The sequence below is a fragment of the Gadus macrocephalus genome, chromosome 14, assembly GCF_031168955.1.
Source record: "Gadus macrocephalus chromosome 14, ASM3116895v1".
Classification (NCBI taxonomy): Eukaryota; Metazoa; Chordata; class Actinopteri; order Gadiformes; family Gadidae; genus Gadus; species Gadus macrocephalus.
The window spans coordinates 24,963,330-24,979,183 of record NC_082395.1 but is presented as its reverse complement, the minus strand read 5'-3'; the positions used below and the strand labels follow the sequence as shown (position 1 = coordinate 24,979,183).

General features: G+C 42.9%; 1 protein-coding gene and 2 long non-coding RNA genes across 3 annotated transcripts; 1 reads left to right on the top strand and 2 right to left on the bottom strand.

Moving 5' to 3' along the window:
* Positions 1-5,567: 5,567 nt before the first annotated feature.
* Positions 5,568-6,925, bottom strand: LOC132472140 (uncharacterized). Its single transcript, XR_009529003.1, has 2 exons — positions 5,803-6,925; positions 5,568-5,690 (listed from the first exon to the last, which is right to left on the bottom strand). It is a non-coding gene; the product is annotated as an uncharacterized LOC132472140 (long non-coding RNA).
* Positions 6,926-7,590: 665 nt separating this feature from the next.
* LOC132472338 (uncharacterized) lies at positions 7,591-10,651 on the bottom strand. Its single transcript, XM_060071921.1, has 2 exons — positions 8,753-10,651; positions 7,591-8,576 (listed from the first exon to the last, which is right to left on the bottom strand). The coding sequence occupies exons 1-2, from the start codon at positions 8,875-8,877 to the stop codon at positions 7,799-7,801; spliced, it is 903 nt and encodes a 300-aa protein (XP_059927904.1). The 5' UTR covers positions 8,878-10,651; the 3' UTR covers positions 7,591-7,798.
* Positions 10,652-14,767: 4,116 nt separating this feature from the next.
* LOC132472333 (uncharacterized) lies at positions 14,768-15,595 on the top strand. Its single transcript, XR_009529058.1, has 2 exons — positions 14,768-14,818; positions 15,010-15,595. It is a non-coding gene; the product is annotated as an uncharacterized LOC132472333 (long non-coding RNA).
* The last annotated feature ends 259 nt before the right edge of the window (positions 15,596-15,854 follow it).

Sequence of the window (15,854 nt, the reverse complement as noted above, 5' to 3'; positions counted from 1 at the left end):
AACCTTTATCGCGTGAGGAAAACAATGCTGGTCATATGACAATAACTATAATTAAATGCGTAGTGCGATGTTGTTGGCGAATACAAACGAGACTGAAAGTGTTTTACGAAATAAGACTGCTAAAATGTCTTCATTTCCGTTGACCTAAACTAGGCGATAAACTGTAATAACGTTTTGTCCAAACGGAACTTCAACTGTTTAAAGCTAGGGTGGGCGATTTTGGAGAAAACAGCCGTTGAGATTCCGTCGCGTGCTCTCTGGCCCGTCCCTGCCACGCTACCTGCTGTAGCTCCTCCCACCGAACGTCAGTTATGCGCGTTCATGTGAATTCAGTTACATTGATAGGAAGACGAAACACCATGTCCGATTCCGAGGTAATTAAACATTAGTGCTGATTGCTACATAAGTACATATATAGCATCAACATCTTACTCACAGACATACCATGTATGTTATCTTAAAATCATTGCCATTGCGCTGGTAGGCCTAAGAAAGGTAGCTGTATCAGCCAAGCAAGATAGCAAACTAATTGCAACTGTAGTTCGTTAGCATAAGAACAAAAGCAAAAAAAAACAAAAAACAAAAACAAAACCTCCTTCTCCATGATAACAGAATTCTTCTAGGTCTCCCTCTTATCAATATTGACAATCGATATGATCTCTTTACTGTCGTTGTCCATCATTGTGTATGTACAGTACTGTGCTGAAAAAATATATACATTTGATAAAATAACACAGAAAGCCAGATTACACACAAGGAAACCGTCACTTCAAAGCGATCGCGAAACTGAGCTAGGCTGCTGCTAGCTTGCAACAACGTTATAACAATACATGGAATAGCATATGCTAGACTTCCCTCGCAGTGCTTATCTTGGCAGTTGTGTCAACGTAGCTTTTATACAAACGTGACTCGGACATTATCCACAGTTGAGTTGAAGCCTAGGCCACGTGTTAGCACAATCTCTGTGTTATTCCGACAGCCACGGTTGGTGTGACCATAACTAACCTATAAAACGGACCGGGAAAAGAACCATCGGCTGATGCAAGACATCCTACAGAACCGTATTGAAATGGTTACATTACAGAACCGTAATGTAACGGTTATCGTGGCTTTGCTTAGTAAAAAACCATACCAGCCGACACTTTACATATTCATCGCAATATACCATGGAGGGATAGCACAATTCCTTACCTGTCTATAAGAAATATAGCCATCTCAGCGTCCGATTTTAAGTTTCTCCGGTCACGTAACTCTCTCCATCGCTCATAAGCCACGCCGATGTTTACTCTGGTTTTATTTCGAGCTCTCTCCGCCTCCCTTTTAGTAGCTGTCCTTTCAACAAGTGTCTTTCCTCTTTTTTTCTCTGTCTTAGTGGTGTTAGTTGATGGTATCCGGGGAATGGGAAATTTATGGGCCGTTGATGAAGACACGGCTATTCATTTGTTGTCCGCCGTAGTAGTACAAAACTGTCAGACCGCTAGGCTCGTGAACGCTCACGCAGGGACGCACCAACGTCGTTGCCAAGGTGACCGGACAGTCCCACAGCCAATAAGAACGGAGAATCGGAGCCTCGCTCTGATTGGTCAAAGTGTACATGAGCGGTGGCAATTATTGGGTGCGGCCCACAGAGGCAGGGGAGAGCAAAGTTATGAGCAGATATTCTCAGAGAACTTCACCTACATATAGCTGACTGGCTATTAGGACAGTTTTGCCAAATATTACAGTAAAGAAATTACCCACCCTAGCTTTAAGACATAACAACATCAATTTTCGACCGTTTACCTTATTTAACAAATCTACGCACTTGTATCTTTGATAATACCTAAACGGAATTTCAATATGTTGCATATTCTTGAAGAAAGTTGTCCAATCCCGGGATGCTTTTAACTGACTTCATTTATTATAAAGTCGGCATGTTTCGGTATGGTAACTGAAGCTTAACGGAGGGAATTGTATCTAACGCGTGTGAGAGGAAAATACCATGATCTACTTCGAGCCCCCGGGCTTAGGCCCGGGGTGGCTCTCTGCCGTCTACCTATTGATCTCTGGCCTCTCGAGTTCGAAACCACCCGCTAGAGAGGACGTCAAGTGGGCGTGGCCTAGTGGGCGTGGCCGGGGTGACGTAAAGGCTTCGGCTCCTTCTGTGGTGGAGCAGCCTTCAATAAGGTCTTGCTCCCCTTGTGGCTATGTGAGGGAAATGCAGCTCCTTAAAATACTTCACTAGAAATCATCACTAGAAAGAGTATGAACTAATAAAAACAAAACTAATAAAAACAAAAGTGACACCTTGACACAAAGACTAAAACTAGAATGGAAACAGGCCGCCAAAAACAGCTGTAGTAGCAAACGTGATAAACCTGCCTTAACCGACGTTAGAGCATCGTGTGCGCTTGAAGGAAGAACCATGAATTCGACCGGATGTAGGATTCGTAAGCTGTGGAAGACCGCCTTCCCAGCCGTTTGATAGACGCGACCGGCAACCCTTGTTAAGCGGCTGTGGTTGCCGCTCCAATCCGGAAGGAGTGGCCAATGTAGGGGGGAGATGGTGGGCCGCACCCTTCTACCACCGTCGCGAGATTGACTCTGATCCACCCTTTAGTCATTGGCAGGCCGCAAATAAACAGGTGATTCGGGGACGTGCGTGCCGAAGCTTGAGATAAAGGAACATGGAAGCGTAAGGACAGAGAGTTGTTGATTCTTGAAATGATAATAGTAACAGCTGCTCCTAGGCTATCGCTTTTAGATGAAAAAATGCCTTGCAGAGGAGGTGACATCAGCGAAAGTCAGGCCCCGTGTAGGGAAAAAAGTCTGAGTAGGAGACGTGTACGCATAAACCCAACGCATAAACCCGAGAACGCATAAACCCGTAAAACGCATGAACCCGTAGAACGCATGAACCCGTAGAACGCATGACCCCGTAGAACACATGAACCCGTAGAACGCTGTGAGAAACACTGACTCGAGTAATATGTTAAAATAAGGATGAAAACTCCCAGAGAGAGCACACTAATCTATTCAAAATATCGAGTGAGTTGGAGTGGCCAACACACATAAATAATTGTAATACACCAAAATTGTTAACTGACATACATGGCTAAACAAGCAAATGAAAAATTAAATACCCCGTGTAGGGGAAAAGTCTGAGTAGGAGACGTGGACGCATGAACGCATGAACCCGAGAACGCATGAACCCGTAGAACTGTGAGAAAACACCGTCTCGAGTAATATGTTAAAATAAGGATGAAATCTCCCAGCTCTGAGAGCACACTAATCTTTTTGAAATATCGAGCGAGTTGGAGTGGCCTACACGCGTAAATGATTGTAATAGGCCTACACCAACATTGTTAACTGTCATACGTAGCTAAACGTGCAAATGAAAAATTAAATACCAACGCGACTGAAGCTATTAACAATAAGACTATAAATAATCATATAAAATGATACCATAATGTACCTGTTCTTTGTCTTTGGATCTTTTGAATAAATTGAACGATATGTGAATCGCATTGCGAGCAGAGGAACGTGAGAGTTGGTGAGCAGCAGCTGAACCAATCTAAAAGGCCCTTCGTCAATAAAAACCTTTTAGTAATAATCAGTTACCACAGTGCCTAAAACCCATCAACTTCATTCATGTTAAAGTGAAGGGAAAAACCTCAGACACAAGGAGTTAACCAAACAGTGCACGGTATAAAGATAATTATGAACCTTTGATTGCGAACGTAGAGTTCTGTGTTGTACCACACCGACGTGTGCAACGAATTCAACGAATTCAACCGGATGTAAAATCCGTATGCTGTGGAAGACCACCTTCCCAGCCGTTTTGACGCTGCTTTGTTATCGCAAAACATGGTTATACGTTAACGCCGCCATGCTTTGCCCCACAGAACGCTAGCTGCTGCGATAGGGTAAAGCTCGAACAGCGCAGACGACTCTGACCCGAGGGCGAACGTACCAGCTTCGACTGGCCATCCCTCAGCAAACCATTGCCCTTGGAAGAAACCCCCTAACCCAACCGAGGGAGCCGCATCCTGAAGCTGGACTGGTAGAGCTGTGAGAGAAAATACGCTGCGGGGGCTAACGCGGGGACTGCAGTAGCCATGGTAGCAGGGCACGTGCCAGGTGCGTAGCCTGTGAAGGCGGAGGAAGCCGAGCCTGATGGTTGCTGGAAGTAGAAAGGCGCCGTGGCGACCGACGACAGCGGGTTGGGGGCCTGGACCCGTCCGGGAGTTCCGCATGGCGTTACGACGGCGTCCATCCTGGCGCCAATGCTTTGCACCAACTCGGCGAGGGTTTGTAGAACCAGGCGGATGTCCGTGTTGGGAACTTGTTGGTGGTGTTGTTGAGGATACCGGGGACCGAAAAGAACGGCTTTCTGCGCTCGCTTGCCGGGACCAGAAGTAGTAGGCCGACCAGCACGAATCCGAAGTTATGACTTCTTGGTGTGTATTAACCGACGTAGCAACTAAGCGACGAGATATGCGAGATAATCAGAAGCACAGTAAAGCAGCAGCATGCGTCGAACGAAGACCTGAGCAGCAAAGACATATGTTAGACTACTCTTTATAGAGCAGGTGTAGGCAGGTGATTGGTAGCTGGTGATTGGCGGCCAGCCGCGCGTGATTTGAGTCCTCCTGGTAGAACTACCAGCAAGCTTAACATTTGTGACACGGACCTCAAAAGTTGTCCATCCATACAATAATGAGGTTTGTTCGAGTTTGTTCGCTCTGAGTTAGTGGAAACTCTGGGTTTTCCGTTTCAGGTAGCAGGTTCAGCGCAACCGAGAGTTAGTTGCTGCGGCAACATACGCCGTGGGTCTAACCTGCTCGGGAGGTGGTTAGACCTACTCTGAGTTTGTTGTCTATAAGGCTGAAGGCAGCTCTCCGACAGAAGGAAGTGTTAGAAATGGCCTGTCCTTTTCTACGAGAGCCTGTGGACGTAGAGGCTGCGATCCTCAGAAGGAATCTCCGTGAGGAACGATTATTAAGACCCCGGTTGGATATAGGCCTACTTTATTTTCCTGATAATTTTCTTCACGAGCGCTATCGTTTTTCAGTGCAATCTATCATTTATTTAGACCACCTTCTCAGCCCCCATGTTAACTGTCAAACGCACCGGGGGCATGCTTTAAGTTTTATTTTTTATCGCAAAATGTGCAGAATGATCCGCCCCGTGCATCCCACCCGCTCTGTAGGCCTACTAGTCACTTCAACGTTGTGGCTTTCCCATGATCAGAGTAGCTGACTAACCACGGACCTATAACTGCTGCAAGTCAAGAAACTCATTTTAAGAATGCAAGGCAGAAGAGACCCTGGTACTGCTTTTAACCAGATGCTGTTCTTCTCTACATGCACATGCTCAGCATAATCGTCTGCATTGTTCACTGAAGTAAAACCCTTTGAGTAAACTGTTCAACAAAATAACTTGTCCCACCACAGCCCGTGTTCTAATAAAGACAATCTACTTATTATGAGGATTTTTTTATTTCCTGAAAGCACAAAAAAAAAAAGTCATTATTATTGGGTATGTTTTTAGAGCAGGGAACAGTATCCCAGTTTGCACCTCACCCACCTTTAACTTATGTTCCAAAATTTGGATCTCCAAAGCATCCTTTTACATCTTTTGAATTGTTACAATTGCATGGAGGTTGGTGAGGGCATCTGGTTCAAGTAGGGCGATGACGCCATCAGTAACTGGAAGAAGATGATTAGACAGTGCAATTAGTACTTGAGCCAGAATATTGCCCCATCTAATTTGCAACGCGCTGGGTTGCGTGTACATATTTAATTATTTTGAATAACCAACCTCTTATACTGTAAAGGCACTTCTATCTTGGGGGGTGGGGGGGATCAGAGGAGCTCCCCCCAGGGATGCCCTCAGCCACAGGACGCATACTCTGTTGGCTGAGGGCCATCTCCTCAGCCTCTGTGAGGGCTACAGGTGGTGGACCCCCTCCAGTCTGCCGGGCCTCTGCATTTTTTCGATTTGCTAACATGGAGGAAAATGTTACCCTAATATTCAGTAAGCGCTATTTTGAAGACACATATATATTTATAATGCATTTTTGCCTAGGTGTAGCCTTCTAAATCCTATTACATATTGGCAGTGTTGGGGTGGCTGGGAAATGTACTACTTACATTTACTGCTTAAATATAGTATACATATATATAATACATGTTGAACATAGCTGTTAAATTAGGTAGAGCAGGCAAAACAGCACAATTGATTTGATTTCAATTAAACATTAGTTTACCTGTTTAAACTATATTTTTGTACTTCATTTGCTGCCAAGTCCTCGTGGGGCAACTCAGGGTTGCGTAAATTGAGACACACACACACACACACACACACAATTTACATATTGAATAAGTGGAAGATATTAAACTTTCCTCTTATTTTATTTTACTAATTTATTTGACTCACGCATTGACTTGTTCAGCTATTTCCTGCCAAGCTCTCTCGCGCTCTCGCTGCCGCGGCGGTATTGCTTTTTTTTGTTAAAATGGGTAACTGCTCGGCATACACGTTCATTAGAATTTCCAATTCCGTGGGGGAAAAGTAAGTGGATATACGCTTTTGGTCCATGTTTGATCATGTTATCAGAGATCCAATGATGATGGCTCTTCATAGTCAACAGGCACGCCCTCAACCCAGAGTGAACATACTCAGAGTTGATTAACCCAACGCTGATCACCTGTTCTGAAACCGAAAACCCAGAGTTGCTTTTCAACCCTGAACTCTGTGTCAACCAACTCAGAGCGCAGGATTAAACTCAGAGTATGTATTGTTAAACCAGCTACCTGAAACAGGCCTCAGATGTGTGACTGAGGTGTGAAGTTCAATTTAACACAATGTACATAATACATAGGCCACAACTATGCATATGCTTAAGATTGCCAGAACAACCATAAGACTACTGTCCACAAGGATTAATTCAAGACCAAATATCAGTATGCTACATTCATAAATACACTTGCAGATAATTTCAGTATCACAACTATAACTTCTTTGTCTTTGACTCTGAGGTGTCAATAGGCTCTGCTTATTAGATTAGGCTGGCCACGCCACCTGGGTGGCCATTACAACGACAAAGTTAGAGTGCATGAATTACATTCCTACAGTGGTCATCATGTACTAGAGTAAAATAGGAAACATGCAATTTACCTGTCTCTACCTTCTGAATTACACAGAATGAACCACCCTCTCTCTCTCACACACACACACACACACACACACACACACACACACACACACACACACACACACACACACACACACACACACACACACACACACAACAAATATGAGAAAAGGGAACAGAAAAGATAATTGCATAGCTGTTGACTGTAGTCCCTGCGACACATTTTCAAATACGCACACAGTTGAGGCCTGATTTGGCCAATGGATTGTGTTGGTAACTTCACTCATAAATCTATCTACAGTCAAGTATGCATTTAGACAAATACGATAAAATGTCAATATAATATGTGTAGTCCTGTCTCCAAGGGAGGAGAGGGGGTGGAGTCCTGTCTCCAAGGGAGGAGAGGGGGTGGAGTCCTGTCTCCAAGGGAGGAGAGGGGGTGGAGTCCTGTCTCCACGGGAGGAGAGGGGGTGGAGTCCTGTCTCCAAGGGAGGAGGGGTGGAGTCCTGTCTCCAAGGGAGGAGAGGGGGTGGAGTCCTGTCTCCAAGGGAGGAGAGGGGGTGGAGTCCAGTCTCCAAGGGAGGAGGGGGTGGAGTCCTTTCTTGAAGCCTGGATAATATATGCAACCAATAAAATGTTGTCTCTGGGCTTGGAATTGGACTATACCTGATCAGTTTGCAAAATACTGACAATTGCGGTACAGCAAGCCTGATATCTTATCTTCAAATCAGAAATGTGTTGGATTGCATTGTGCACAGATGTCTGTTGTTGCTGAGTGAGGATGAGTTGAGGTGGCTCTACCCTTACAGCTGGGAACTCTTCCTCATCAAGTGTAGGCAGTGTTTGAATTCCGTACTGCGCTAGGATGGCCTCAATGTTTTGGTCGCTGTAGGGATTCTCCCCAAACACATTGTTGACCGCTGTGCTGTCTGTGGCAATATTTCTGAGCATGCCCTCTGTCCAGAGTTGAGTTGGTGTGCGATTATTTTCTGTTCGCAACGGATGGAGGTTCCAGGCCTGTCTAAACTGCTCCAGTCTGTTTTGAATCTCCGGAAGATAAACAATATGCAGTGATAGTCTGTGGACATCATTATCTGGGTTTAGAACCTCTGAATCCTCTAAGGAGTAGAACATTAGGTAAAAGTGCTGCAACACATGCAAAAATACATCACGCCAAAGGCGTTCAATTCTCTGATTGTGAACTGATCGTCCGGTTATGAAACCTCTGTGTTCAAGTCCTTGAACTAGATGCATGAACAAAGCCACAAGGATGTTTTCACCACCATGATCAGATCTGACTCTTGATGGTAGGGCGTAGAGGCATGTTGCTTTCAAAAACTGAGAAAGCACTGTTGTGGAACGATTGTCTGTGCTGCAGCTGAGGTAAGTAATCAGACGGGAGTATCCATCAATTGCACCATGAGTCACAAAGCCCCATCTAGAAAGGTTGAAAAACAAATAAAATGATTACTTGAAATTCTAATACTATTGACAGTAGTCTTGAAACAATATAGCTGTGAACTCCAGTTTTTCACTTGCTGAAGTTCTTTTAAAAATATAAAAGAATATATTGACAAGTCTGGTAGTAAGTATGACAAGTCTGGTAATAATAACCTTATCAGACGCATGTTCCCATCAATGTGCCACAAACTGTTGGGGTAAGGTACATGATAAACACGTCTTGCAACTGTCCTGCTCCATCTCCTTGCAGCAGCAGTAGGATTCACCCGTGTCAACATCTCACGCACTCTGGACCGTGTAACAAAGACACCCTGTGTGCGCAACAGGGCTCGAATAATCTGAAACAGATTTTGGAAAAGTAAAAAAAAAATCAAAAAACAATGGCACACAAATGTGAATTAAATACAGGCTAAAAATTAAGACCACCAATTACCTCATTTCCAGAATTAGGATATTGGCCCTGAAGTTGCCTCACATGTTGTTCTAGTTCACCATCATCTATTGCAGGCCGCATACTTCTGACAGGTATACCCATCAACTTTGACTTCTTGTACAGAAATTATGAGGAAAATCCAAGTATTTCAGCAGTTTTTGCAATTGTATGGCCTTGCGCTAGCAGAAATTCTATCTGTTCTCTGGTAACATCAATGGCTGGACGGCCTGCTCTCCCTACACAAAATAAAAAGTCAACAAGGTTTAAGGGTTGAGGCAGCATTGGACTGTTTATTAATTGTAATTTAAAGTAGGCCTATATATCAGCATACCAATTCTCAAACATGCATTGAAATTGCATATTGTTAATGAATAGGCCAATAGGCTACCCTGGGTGTGGAGAGGCTTTAGGGTTTGCAAAAATACTGTATTTATTGCTGTGACCAGTGGACATAACAGTAAGACCAATACATTTAATGATTGCTCTAATAAGCACATGGATACATACAGTAAATTAATAAATATAAACAATTATTGCTAAACATAGGTTAATACATTTGTGTGAGGATATACATCTTGCAACAGACAGGCTTTTCATAGTTATAGCGTTTTAGTTAGCCTAGGTAAAATATCGTTTTATCACTGTAATATGACATTATGACAATATGACATTATAGCTTTAGCTTTAATATAGGCTATATTTAGTATACTTTCATAAGAATTGGAGGCAACTTATTTATTTTATTTTAAACAAGTTGCCTTTATTCGACAAGACAGTAAGAGCACTGGGCCTCAGGGCGAAGCAATTATCTCTGCTGCGCGTCGGTGTCCTGTTTGCCCTGTCGGGGCTTATTTTCCCGATAATGACCGGCGTTCCCTTACATATAGGCCTATGGATGCAGTGAAAAACGGACATACCTGAACGAATGCGACCGACAGAGAAACTTCGGTCTTCCCCAGCCTGGAAATGTGTGCCAACTAGATTTTTCACTTCAGCCAAACAGCGTTTGAGTTCGTTGTTGGTCTCCGGTGATATCAAATATTCAATTCTTCTGAGATTTCTTTGACAGCTTTCAATAGAACGACGTTCTCTCTCTCCACACATCCCCTGTGTGTGGGCTTGTTCAATTTCATGGCATTTTCTCGTGATCTTTTCGATCACAGCCAACGCCATGACTGCTCCTTTCTTATTCCATTCGGAAATGAACCCACTTCTTCTTTGATTATGGCGGCAAGGGGAAATTACGTATTTCTGGATATCTAAAACGTAATGCCCAACACTCAAATGACGTTTGAGATATCTTTAACTTTCATTCTGCCTAGGCGAAACTGAATTACAGATATCTGCAATTGTCATTTAAGATGTGTGACGAGTTGAATGTCGTTTTCCGTGAAGTCATTGCAGATATCTGTAATTCAGTTTCGCCTAGTCAAAACTGAATTACAGATATCTCTAACTATCGTTTCGACTAGTCAAAACTACGTCACAGATATCTCTAACTGTCGTTTCGACTAGTCACAACTACGTAACAGATATCTTGAATGAAGTTGTTGATATCTACAATGTAAATTCCGGATAGTCAAACTTAGTTAATAAATGTCAATTCGGCTTGCCATAGACTTGTGTCAACGCCATTTAGGCTTAACCGTGGAACGAGACAGGGCTGCCCCCTCTCTCCCTTACTCTTCGTCCTGGCTATTGAGCCACTTGCCATGGCAATTGGCAAGCTGACATTACAGGAATTAAAGTTGGAGACATAGAACATCGTATCTCGTTGTACGCGGATGACGTAATTTTATTTTGTTCCAGATTGGAGAAAACACTACCTAGCCTGCTGGATTTGATGAGAACATTTGGTACCTTTTCAGGCTATAAAATAAACAATAGTAAATCAGTGATAATGTTTTTGACAGAAAATGAGAGAAATAGTCCTCCGATCGCTACACCATTTACTGTGTCAAAACAGGCATTTACTTATTTAGGTGTCAAAATTAGTCCTACTATTGACAAAATTATTTCAGCTAATTATAACCCCCTTGTGGATCACGTCACACAATTGATAAATAGATGGACAAAATTACCCATATCCTTAATCAGACGCATTAATGTACTGAAGATTTCGATTTTGAGTAAATTTTTATTCCTCTTCCAGTCAATTCCACTCTCTCCTGCTCCTTCCTTCTTTAAATTGCTTAACAAAATTTTCACAAACTTCATTTGGAATAACAAACGGCCTAGACTCAGACTTTCCTTGTTGTATTTGCCATATGACAGAGGTGGGCTGCAATTTCCGAATTTCCTTTGGTACTTTTGGGCAGCGCAAATTAGGGCTGGTATGTTTTATTTTGTGAATGACCACCCCCCAGCTTGGGTTGCAATGGAATCCCAGAATATCACAGTGCCATTGCATTTATACATGTATTCGGCAGATAAAAAAAGGCTTCTTCAAAATACCAAAACAATTTTTTGGAAAAATACGATAAAGATGTGGCATATTGCCATTGATTACTGGGGTATGACAAAAAGGCTTTCCAAATTCTCACCCATTTTTGGTAATGATGACTTTCACCCAGGTAGGGCAGACCCGGGTTTTAAACTTTGGTCCTCCAAAGGTCTAGCTAAAATATCTGATTTGTACAATGGAACTGTATTTATGTCATTTGAAGATCTTAAATCCAAATATGGCATTCCTACAAAACATTTCTTTAAATATCTTCAAATCAGAAATTTTGTTCTATCCAAGCAGTGTAATAGCCTGGCGCCCCCCCCCCCCCCCCCCCCCCTTGTCCATTTTGGAAGATGTCACTTGGAACTTGTCACTTTGTTTGTTAGTGAATCTAAGGAGTCTTCAAATAATATTTTACGGGCATGGAATATGGATTTAGATGAAAATGTATCAGAGGAAGAATGGTCAGAAGCCTGCTCTTTGGTAAAAACTAGAGCTGTCAAGCGATTAAAATATTTAATCGTGATTAATCGCATTGACGTCATAGTTAACTCACGATTAATCGCAAATTCTTTTTCTATGCTAAATATCCCTTGATTTCTTTGTCCCATAATTCTTCTCATTTTAATTCTCTTATCAACATGGTGAAGTGCATCGGCTTGCCTTGTGCAAATGATTTTTTATTGATAACAACATTGGCATATACTGATCAAAACAGGACGATATAAAAAAAAAATTCTATAGTGCAATTAAACGACTGCTTTGAACAAATGTCATTTGAACATAGCAGTCAGGCTACTGCTTCTTTGTTTTGAGCCAAAGATTATTATAAATAAATATATTTAAATAAAATAATTGCGTTAATCGCGCGATAAAATTTTTAACGCCGTTAAAATTGGTTTGCGTTAACGCCGTTAATAACGCGTTTAACTGACAGCTCTAATAAATAAATATTAGGAAAGTTGCATGTTCTTTTCAATGCAAACGCATTATTAGGCTTACAAAGCGTTGTTTAAGCCATATACCACCATTTGGAATTGAAGTCCATTAGTCTTCAGCAACCACAATTTTGAAGTGAAATATATTAGTTTTGAGCTCAATCAACATTTTAAGGTCAGAAACATTGGTGGTCAAAAAGTGATTCTCTCGCCCTGAAAAGCATTTTGCCCACATACAAATTAGAAACGTTGATATTTCTGTTCCTTTCAATGCAAACGTGTTTACCAGGCTTACAAAAGGGTTGTATAAGCCATATGCCCCCATTTGAAAGTTAAAGGCCCACTATGCAACTTTTTTAGCCAAAATTACATTAAGTATGCAGGTTCTGCATCCATTTCTGGGTCGATTGGTGGGTGTGTCATTTACCCATGTCGCCTCTCCAGTGAAAAAGCGCATATGCAACTTGCTCTGTTCGGACCGACACAATCCGGATGTGACGCAGCGGAAGTATCCTTGAAAATGTAGTCAGATTGTAGTTTCGAAAATGCTTTACGGCACAGACACACACCCAAACATGGCACTGGCTAGATATAAACAGCCAGTTGCGAGGCAATTGTTGCATTCATCATGGATCAATCGACTGATAAGGGACCCAAGAGGCGACCGTCAGTGGAACAAAAGAAGAATGGACCAGAAAAGAGATCAGACACGAGTGAAAGGGGAACGAGTCATTGCGATGGTTCTATTATACATTTTTGTTAGATTGTTCGTTGTTTCGACTCACCCTTGCGCATCTTGGCGGAGAAAAGGAATATGTTTCTGCCGGCGACCCGCCGCCCACTCTCGCGGGAGTCTTGGGTCTCGCGAAGTAACGAATTGCTTTACGGCACAGACCCCCAAACACGGAACCGGCTCGATATAAACACAAGTCACTAAGGGATTGTTATATTTATCATAGATCAGCCGACTAAAAAGAGACAGAGAAACCCAATGTCGGAGGAACAGAAGAAGAGAAAAGGGAGACTGACCGGCAGAGAGGCCAGACACGAGTAAACGTTGGGCAAGCTGTTCAGGAATAGCGTGAACTGAAAGAAAAAGAAGACTGCAAATCAGACGCCGACTCGGCCGTGTTGCTTTTGAAATTGAAAGTACCCTTGGGTGGCCTTTGTCTTCGTGGTATTCTTGATGTTGATAGTCTCTGTACAAATGTGTTTGCTCAACCATTTTGTTGTGAGCCCTGTAAAAATTGTTTTCTCGACCGTTTTGTTGTGAGCCCTGTATGTTTCTAGCTTGCTTGGTTGCAACCATATAAACACCTTTGTTTCCATGGGTGTTTTGCTGTTCGTCTGTCTCGTCCCCCAGATACAGACTGAATCCCCGAATCCAGGTTCTTGTTTATTTAGATTATTATGTTGGCCAAACCTCTTACACTGATTGTTCTGTTCAACCTAAGATAAAACAATTATAATCTAGGATATAAATTCTCCCCGTCAACTATAAAAAAGGATGGATTTATGTTTATTGCAATACAAATACACCCTTTTAAAAATGTATAACCTTGCCTACACTTTATGAACATCTACTTCGGACATGGCTCCACGCATTTGCCAGCTTCTTTGAAAACAAATGAACATGGCTCGCGTAGAAGTGCATGGGGAAGGGTCGTCAACGAGTTGTTACGACAGTGTTGTGAAATATCTACTACGAAGCTGTAGGGGGCGCTGTGTAGAGAAATGTGCGTGCCAAAACCAAGAAAACAGCGAAGAAATGCCCGAAGTTGCATAGTGGGCCTTTAAGTCCATTAATTTCAGCAGCCACCATTTGGAAGTGAAGTACATTAGTTTGGAGCACAATCAACATTTTAGAGTCAGAATCACATGGTTGGTCAAAAAGTGATTCTGTCCCTCTGAAAAGCAATTTGCACTCATAAAAACTGGGAAAGTTGATATTTCTGTTCTATATCGTATAGTCTTCGCCTTTTAAGGCTATCGCTCTTGGGTTTTCCCTAGGCGTGAGCCGTAGGGCCGTAGCACTGAAAAATGTGTAATCCCCGCTGTTCTGACATAATCAATTTGCTCCTCTTTGCTTTTTAAACTTGTAAAAGAAGGACACCTACTGGTGTACCCTGGTATCGCACCCTACGTGCCTTAGTTTAGTTTTGCCTCGCTCGCGAGAATGTACTCGCGTGCTGCTCATTCCAAGTACCCCTGACTGCAGCCCGCAGATATGGAAAGCCAAGAAGGCCACAATCCGGACCTAGAATGGCGCGGTAAAAGTGCAAAACCGCACGGAATCCGTACGGAATCCGTACGGAAACCGTACGGAATCCGTACGGTTTGGCAAAAATTCCGTTTTATTTCCAGACAAAACTGAAGACCAGGAACTGGAACCTGGGAACCTGGTATGTAATATGTGTGTAATGCTGGAGGTTGTATGTATAGCCAGATGAAATTGTCTGATGACTAGTTGAATAGTGTTTTTTATCACTGAAAACTCATCAGTAGTAGTAGCCTTTGTTTGCATACCATTTTGTGGTTTTGGGAGAGTAGGGTGTCAAGTACAGACACAAATAATTTTTCTTTCTTCTTCAAGGAAGATGATGTTGTCCTGAAGGACACAATTCAGGCAGCAGCATGGTGCCAGTTACAGTCTTTCAAGGACAGCGTTTCTCTCCCAGAGGTCATTGGGATGGAAGGTTGGGAGCAGATGGCAGCATCAACACAGCGCAAATCCCATGACGGCGGGGATGAGGAAGAAACGTGGAAACCATTCCAATTCTCATTCAGATTACATACTGACTATGAACTGTTCTGTGTGGAGATGATGGACAGGAGAAACCTGAAGGTGTTTGCCTCTTTTGAGTCAAACACCTCTCCCCGTACCCCCTCCCCGTCCCCCTCCCCGTGACGCCTGCGCCACACGACTCCAATGTAGTCTGATGATGCAGCATAATGGCGGCGCTTGGCAGCGGTGACGGCGATGTCGGGCGACAGAGCGTGAAGCGAGAGTGGCGTCCACCTCACTGAGGAAGGCGTCAGTGTGTTCCCCCCCCCCCCCCGTTGAGACTTTGTTTGTTCTACTCTTTATTGATTTATCTTTTATGTTAATAGTTTACAATCTATTTTTTGTAGTTGTTATTTTTTAATTGTTTTGTTGAATAAAAAGACTGTTGTTAGTGCTCCTGTGATTGGTGTAAATGAATGTGCTTCACACATGTAGCTTTTCATTATGTCTATTGAGGTAAATTTTTTGCCCTTAGATGTGGTCACTTCGTTATTCCTCACATTACATCTGTTAAGGTCATACCTTTGGGTCCCATTCTTCATAGTTCCTCCAATCTTATTTTGGCTCTTACTGGGCCTGTAACTCTCACAGACAGACGGGTACAGGAGTTCGCACACGTTGCATTGTTTACAGGCAAGGGTGGATTACCGCAC

What these genes read in the sequence shown, in the direction of transcription:
- LOC132472338 (XM_060071921.1), bottom strand. Translation starts at nt 8,877, where the DNA reads ATGTTGACACGGGTGAATCCTACTGCTGCTGCAAGGAGATGGAGCAGG. An exon ending in GGGAACATGCGTCTGATAAG is followed by an intron (nt 8,577 to 8,752) that starts GTTATTATTACC and finishes CAACCTTTCTAG; the next exon opens with ATGGGGCTTTGTGACTCATG.